The following is an 8079-nucleotide window of genomic DNA, read 5'->3' on the forward strand; positions in this document are numbered from 1 at the left end:
CCCTCCTCAACTCTCTCCTTTTCTGCAGCTGTGGTGTACTCCCTAATTAACAGTGCCACTCCCCCTCCTCTTTTACCTCCCTCCCTATTCTTAAAACATCTAACAGCCATTCCTGCCCCTGTGAAATCCATGTCTCCGTAATGGCCACAACATCGTAGTTCCAAGGACTGATTCATGCTCTTAAGTTCATCTCCCTTATTCCTGACACTCCTTGCATTGAAACAGACACATTTTAACCCATTCCACTGAGTGAAACTTTGCCCTATCAACTGTCTATCCTTCCTCACAGACTTGCTGCATACTATTTCTGCCTGTTCAACAGCTACCCTATCCTCTGATCCATAGCTTTGGTTCCCATCCACCTACCAAACTAGTTTAAACCCTCCTGAAGAGCTCTAGCAAACCTCCCAGCCAGGATATTGGTGCCCCTCCAGTTTAGGTGCAATCTGTCCTTCATGTACAGGTCCCACCATCCCCAGTAGGTATCCCAATGATCCACATATCTGAAGCCTTCCCTCCTGCACCAGCCCTGTAGCCACGTGTTCAGCTGCACTCGCTCTCTGCTCCTTGCCACACTTACATGTGGCACTGGTAGCAATCCCGAGATTACTACTCTGCTTGTCCTGCTCTTTAGTTTCCAACCTAACTCCCTAAAATCACTTTTTAGATCCTCATCCTTTTTCTTAGCTATGTTGTTGGTGCCTATGTGCACCTGAACTTCTGGTTGTTCCCCCTCTCCCTTAAGAATCCTGTAGAATTGATCTGAGACATCCCTGACCCTGGCACCCGGGAAGCAACATACCTTTCGGGAGTCTCATTCGGAACCCCAGACCTCCTATCCGTTCCCGTAACCATTGAGTCTCCTATCACTATTGTTTTTCTATTCTCCCCCCTTCCCTTCTGAGCCACAGAGCCAGGCTCAGTGCCAGAGACCAATCCGCTAGGGCCTTCCCCTGGTAGGTCATACCCCCCCCCCCCAACAGCATCCAAAAGAGTATACTTGTTTTGAAGGGGAATGGCCACGGGGGATTGCTGCCCTGTCTGCCTGTTCCTTTTCCTTCCCCTGACTGCTACTCTTGTCCTGTACTTTGGGTGTGGCTACCTCCCTGTAACTCCTCTCTATCAATCCCTCTGCCTCCTGGATGATCCGAAGTTTATCCAGCTCCAGTTCCCTAACGCGGTCTCTGAGGAGCTGGAGTTGGGTGCACTTCCCACAGGTGTAGTCAGTGGGGACACCAGTGGTGTCCCTCACCACCCACATCCTACAGGAGGAGAATGCAACTGCCCTAGCCTCCATCCCCTCAGATCTGAATTCCCAAAGAGATGTAAAAGGAAACAAAAAAGGTTAAACGCCCTTTAGGCTCTTAAAAAAAAAAAATATATATATATATATATATACTGTTGCTACTCTCTCAAGTGAACCCTCTAAAATTTGTGATTCTGCTATATGATACAAAGGTAGCTTGCTGCCCCCCAAAAACAAAAACAAAACATAAAAACAAACCGCTCTTATCTTACAGAATGTAGCTGCCCTGTGAACCAGCGGGAACGTCGCCCTCCGACTCTGCTCCCAGTTAGCTGCACTCTCTGTAAACTCCCGGCTCCCTTCACGCTCTTTGAGGAAATGTAGGAAATGAAATGAAAGAGCTCCCTCCTCACCTAACTCCCTCAGTCACCAAACTCTCACTGTAGCACTCAAATGCACCCAAATTCAGCACTCCCAGTGCAAACAAAGTCAGCACTGTAAGATGGCTCACCTTTTATACTGTCTGACTCTAGCCTCTGAAAAGTGGCCTAATCCAATTAACTAATTAACAACTTGTTTCTCATAGATGGTGGACCGGCTTTGGGGACTTCTGCAGAAATTTTCATCAGTTAAAATCTAATTCTTGCAACTAATAATCCATCACCATCCATGCAAAACATTTATGGAAGAATTCTACCTAATTTTACACACTGTTTCTATCACTGTTTCTGTAGCCTTGGTATCTATGTGGCTGCTCCAGTTAAGTTTCTGGTCAATGTTGACTTTCCAGAATGTTGATGTTTGCCGATTCTGTGGTGATAATTCCTTTGAATGTCATGGGGAGGTAGTTGAACTGTTGGAGATTGTCATCTCCAGGCACTCGGGTGGAGCAAATGTTCCTTGCCTATTATCAGCCCAAACTTGAATGTTGCCCAGTTCTTTTTGCATGCACACACAAAATCTTTGAATATCTGAGGAGTCGCGAATAGAACTGAACACTATACATTCACTGGCACACATCCTCCTGTCAAGAGTAAACCACTGCTTCCCCATAACAAATAAAATCTATGCAATGCCTCTAGGATGTCATGATGTGGCGATGCCGGCGTTGGACTGGGGTGAGCACAGTAAGAAGTCGTACAACACCAGGTTAAAGTCCAACCGATTTGTTTCGAATCAGTAGCTTTCGGAGCACAGCTCCTTCCTCGGGTGAATGAAGAGGTGGGTTCCAGAAACATGTATATAGACAAAGTCAATGATGCAAGACAATACTTTGAATGTGAGTCTTTGCAGGTAATTAAGTCTTTACAGGTCCAGACGGAGCAATTGGAGAGGGGATAATCACAGGTTAAAGAGGTGTGAATTATCTCATGGCAACTGTCCTTAACCTGTGATTATCCCTCTCTCCAGTTGCTCTGTCTGTGATTCAAAACAAACCTAGTGATTCAAAACACCCCCAAACCTGTTGGACTTTAACCTGGTGTTGTATAAGCTCTAGGATGTGGTAGTGAGGAGATGTGATAATTGGACTCTGCCTCGAATTGTGGAAGAATCAATGATCAAGAGCGCACTCCTATAGGTCAACACAGACTCACAGAACAATGCTCAAACGCTCTGAAGCTCCTTGTCCTATTTTCGAAGACACCTGCTATCCCAACTTGGTCAAATTCCAGGGACTCTCATTAGATGACCTTGGATCATAAACTGGTGCACAATGTACAAAGTATCCTAATGGACTAGTGTTTTTCTTTTTTTTAAATATAAATTTAGAGTACCCAATTCAGTTTTTCCAATTAAGGGGCAATTTAGAGTGACCAATCCAGCTATCCTGCACACTTTTGGGTTTTGGGGGCGAAACCCACGCAAACGCCGGGAGAATGTGCAAACTCCACATGGACAGTGACCCAGAGCCGGGATCGAACCTGGGACCTCGGCGCCATGAGGCAGCAGTGCTTTCACTGTGCCACCATGCTGCCTTGCATCACGAACCAGCTGTCCAACCAACAGAGCTAAACCGGCCCCCTTTTTAGTCAGACAAGAACAACAGAATAAAATGGACTAATGACCCAGGAGAGTGATGCTGAACTCTTCGATTGAAACCGGAATGGCTGGAGCTAGGAAACTTAACTGATCCAGGTGGTGGTTCTCAGTGTGACTTGCATCAGAAGGAGCTGATTAGTTGAACTCTGTCATTTCCCACACAATTACTGAGCACTGTCCAGATGTGACCGAATCTACGGAAGAAATGAGAAAACTGGTATTCAAATCGGCGGTCAATTGAACTGCCCCGAGGTGGTATTCTCTGATGCATGAAGTGGACGTATTTTTCCTGTTGCCGGTTACTGTTCCCTGGAACATTTGGGTGCATAATTATTCATCTCTCATAAAAACTATGCATAATTCGAACTCCTTTTGAAATATTTAATTTGATCCCTGAGAATTGAAAGGCTACATGGAATGAGAAAAGACCATTCAATCCATCAAGCACGTTCCTTCCACAAAACCACCTCCCTCGTGCTTTGCCTGGTTTATTTAATCGCCTAACTACAGCACAGAAGACGACCACACAACCTATTGAGTCCATGCTGGTTCTCTGCAGAACCACTCCACTCCTTTATCCCTGTGACCTTGCAAGTTTGTTTCCATAGAATCCATACAGTGCAGAAGGAGGCCATTCGGCCTATCGGGTATGCATTGACCCTCCGGAAGAGCACCCTATCTAGGCTCACTCCCCCACCCTTTCCCCATGACCACATCTAACCTGCACATCAGCAATTTAGCATGGCCAATGCACCTAACCACATCTTTGGAAAGAGGAAACCGGTGCACCTGGAGGAAACTCACATAGACACGGTGAGTGTGCATACTCCACACAGCCAGTCACCCAAGACCAGAATGGAACCCGGGTCCCACACGGTGTGAGGCAGCAGTGCTAACCATTGTGCCAACTTGCCATGTTCCTATCCAATTTCCTGTGAAATTATCAATCATTTCCACTTGCACCAACCGAGGTGCGTTCCAGGCCAATTTGCAACTCGCTGCGTTAAGAAGGTTTTTCCTCACATTCCCACCCCACCACTGCTATATCTCCATATCTCGTGATCAAAACTCCAGTTGTTTTGTCCCAGTCCTTGTACCATTAGCTAAGGTGTGGAGATGCCGGCGTTGGACTGGATTCACCTGAGGAAGGAGCAGCGCTCCGAAAGCTAGTGACATCGAAACAAACCTGTTGGACTTTAACCTGGTGTTGTAAGACTTCGTACATTAGCTAAGGGGAACAGCTTTACTTTGTCTACCTTATCTAAATACATTAATATGTTGTATACTACCAAATCTCCCCTCATTCTCCTTTACTCCAAGGAAAAGAAGCCCAGCTTCTCCAACCTAACCTTGTAGCTAAAATCCTTCATCTCTGGAATGATTCTGGGAAGTCTCTTGTGCACCCTTTCAAGAAACCTCATTCTTACTAAAGTGTGGCAACCAGTTCTGGACACAATACTCGAATGTTGTTTAACCTGAGCTTTAATAACATCCCTGCTTTTGTACTCAATACATCCATTTATGAAACCCAAGAAACCGTATGCTTTGCTGGCTGCTACTTTCGATATCTCCTGCACTTTCAAAGATCAATGCACATAAACCCCCAAGTCTCTCTGTCCTTCACAGAACAGATGAAACACAATGATCAAAAACCTATGTCTAACATTGTAGTGTTGACATCCCCCAGTTACTGACCAACAGGAGGTCCTGCACTTTTCCTCAGTAATGATAGTTGTTCTGAAAAGGAATTTGGTGCCACAAAGAACAAAGGAGAGATTAAACATTTCTTCAGACGGACGATTATCCTGTCACCTCACAGCCCTCTACCATATGGTAAAATAGAGTCACAGTCTCCAAATACCAATCTGAACATTTTATGAGCTATAGTTTTTTTAAAAAAACAAACCTTTTTTTCCCTCTGCTTTCTCCTCCAGATATGACTTGATGAAGCACTGCTGGCAATGGAAACCCTATGACAGGCCAAACTGGTCGGGGGTAATCAATAAGCTAGTGTCCTTGATGAACCATGCTGATGGGATTAAGTTGCTGCAAGTCGCTGATGACCTGGACCTCGACCAATACAAACAAGCTGCTGGGGTTTTCTGATGGGCCCAACAAAGAGGGCAAGTCTGTGAGCAATTCGTAAACAAAAGTGGCTGAAACCGAAATGCTCAAAGATGGCCAAAACGAGCAGGAAGCTGAATGGCAGAACCTTGGCCTCGCTGGAGAAAATAGCAGTTGCAGATTAGGTGAAAGCTGTGAATACAGGTTGACTAAATGCCATTATTATGATCGAAGACTTTAAGGTACTGCCATCAGCTGAGGTGACTAAGCAACAGGACGTTGCTCTGCTGCTGGGTGAATTTGCTGTGATGGCTGAACTTTCAGTTTAACGTGAAAACGGTTCACTTCCAAAAGCAGCACTGATGCACTTTGATGTTGTGGAATATTCTAGAAGAGATTGTGATCATCGCAAACAGGGCAGTAACAGTTGCCAGAGATTGTTAAGAATAGTTCAGGATGTACTGTAACCTTTAAATGCCATCTCCAAAGTACTGGGATAATGATCAGCAATGGGCAGAGTCCAATGCTAAAGCTTTAGTTTTTTTAAAGTTAATTCATGGGATATGGGTGTTGCTGGCTAGGCCAGCATTTGTTGCCCATCCCTCATTGCCCATCCCTCATTGCCCTCAAGAAGGTGGCTGTGTAAAGCAAAGATTTGTGGTAAACAATTGTCTGCACATGACCTTTCTCCCCATGATAACACATTGACTCTAAACAAGTTCTAAATTGGGAGTGGAGATGGGAGGAAATGGGGACAGGGACCTCTTCTTTGTGGCTTCCACTCCATTTGTGGATTCCACCAAACCTCCACTGATGGGAGTATGAAAGTTAATTTCCTGTATTTCACAAGAGAACATCTGTGCAAAGGTCCAGAAGGGAAAATTTAAATCTGGTTAAAGAACGTCAAATTAAACCTGGATACTTATCTTCCCATGGTTGGTTTCGATATGTTTGAAATGGGATCATTGTAGTCATTGTGAAACAGAGCCAATGGGACATGTCTACCTCTCCCATCCTGACCCTATTAGTCCCTATTTCCCCCCCCCCCCAACACCCTCTCCTGAAGGTACTGACAGTGGAGATATCAGTGTAGAGCCTGATCTACCCTTGTTTATCTACAACACACCAGAATACCTCCGCTACCATTTTCAGCCTAAGGGACTTTAGCATAACCAATTATAATGTTCCAATTCCTGACCTGAGGAAGTTCAAGTAATTCAACACATACCAGGAACAGTACCTGGGAACTCGAGGTCTGGAGAAATTAGAACTACACTGATGCCACCTTTACCCACCAGGAGGTGGAATTTTCAAAGGTTTCTATATGAAGTATATGTGCAATAAAAGAAAATATTCGATCATGATCTCTGAGCATTGTTAACATGATACCCAATCTTTGTGAAGCCACATTTGACAAATTATTTTCTGTTGGACTAGATTAGTAGCTGACTCTGAAGACAAACGGATTATGGCAATTGGGCATTTCTCAGCTTCCTGCAATTCTTACGTGGGTTCCTACATTAAGGATTCTTAACTCTACTGGTCATCTTTGTCCATAACCTGCAGGATAGCGCCCTAATTGATGTCAGCCTTAATTGATTTTATAAGCTCTCCATATGAAAATAAAACAATTGGTGAAACCGTGTAGGTTGATGCAGAAAGCTTGGGCTGAGTGTGTACAGTTAATGGGTTATCTTCAACATTGTGTTTCTGGTGGAAGAATGTAAATAATAATACTAAAATAAACAAAAAGAAACCTTGGCTTAAGTTTCACTATTGGAAATTAGTGTTGTACAAAATGTTTCTTTCAGAAAATGATATATGTGATACTGCATAGCCTATGAGCACCATCAACAACTTGGCAGTGGCACTGAAGACTTGTGCCTCCAGAACTAGTCGCACATCTAGCCAAGCTGTTCCAGTATGGCTATTGTTAGGAAATATAGTTGGCTTAAACAATTTATATTTGTATTTATATTCTGGATATTAGAAATTTCAGTTTAAGTTTTAAGCTTAATTTTTGTTTCTGTATTTGTGTGCTCTCACAAAGGGTTAAAATTTCAGTTAGCTTATGTTAAACAATGGCGTCTGTGGTTTTTAGTTTCATTTTAAACTGTGCCTGCATTGTAATTGAAGGTTTAGGATGTAAAAGCAATTGTAGAGGTTTAAAAAAACTAAGCTGTTGCTTAGCAACCGTGGGCCCACATTGAAAAGTGGTAAGCTCTTGATGTTCAGTTGGAACTAGGTACCTGAGCAGAAAGCAGCTCTCATGGAATCTGCCAGCAGAGGCAGGACAATGGAGTAAGGAACAGAAAGCAAGCTCTAGGAGTCAAAAACGGGATAGTTCTGCAAACCACTGGATGAAAAGAAGGCCGAGGAAGACCAAAGTCAAAGGGACAAAGAACTGGAAGCTAAACAAGGCACAGATCACTGAAGTTAAAAGATGGGGCAGAGAGAGGCTCTAAGTTAAAGACAGAGTTTAAAGGTGCAAACATGGTGAGGTTAGCTAGTGAGAAGCCAGACATTTGAACTAATCCTAAGGTTGGTAACACCTTAATACAGCCTGTGAAGTAGTAGTGTTCTGTTGGCCTGGCTGAATACCTGAGTGAGTGTGTGGTTGCTTGAATGCACATAGCTATCCAATGCAGAGGAATACTGAAAGGAGAGATTGAAATTCTGGAAGTGGAACCTTGTGGAGGCATCTGAGAAAGCATTGCTTGGGCAAAGAT

General features: G+C 44.0%; 1 protein-coding gene across 2 annotated transcripts in view; it reads left to right on the forward strand.

Moving 5' to 3' along the window:
- The window catches only part of LOC140392846 (tyrosine-protein kinase STYK1), a 110452-nt gene extending 103341 nt beyond the window's left edge, over window positions 1–7111 (forward strand). For both annotated transcript variants that reach the window (XM_072478569.1, XM_072478570.1), the window contains exon 11: window positions 5221–7111. In XM_072478569.1, coding sequence (XP_072334670.1) covers window positions 5221–5392 — 172 coding nt within the window. In that variant the 3' untranslated portion in view covers window positions 5393–7111. The remainder of the gene's footprint in view (window positions 1–5220) is intronic.
- Window positions 7112–8079: the final 968 nt, after the last annotated feature.

This window comes from Scyliorhinus torazame, chromosome 16, assembly GCF_047496885.1.
Source record: "Scyliorhinus torazame isolate Kashiwa2021f chromosome 16, sScyTor2.1, whole genome shotgun sequence".
Classification (NCBI taxonomy): domain Eukaryota; kingdom Metazoa; phylum Chordata; class Chondrichthyes; order Carcharhiniformes; family Scyliorhinidae; genus Scyliorhinus; species Scyliorhinus torazame.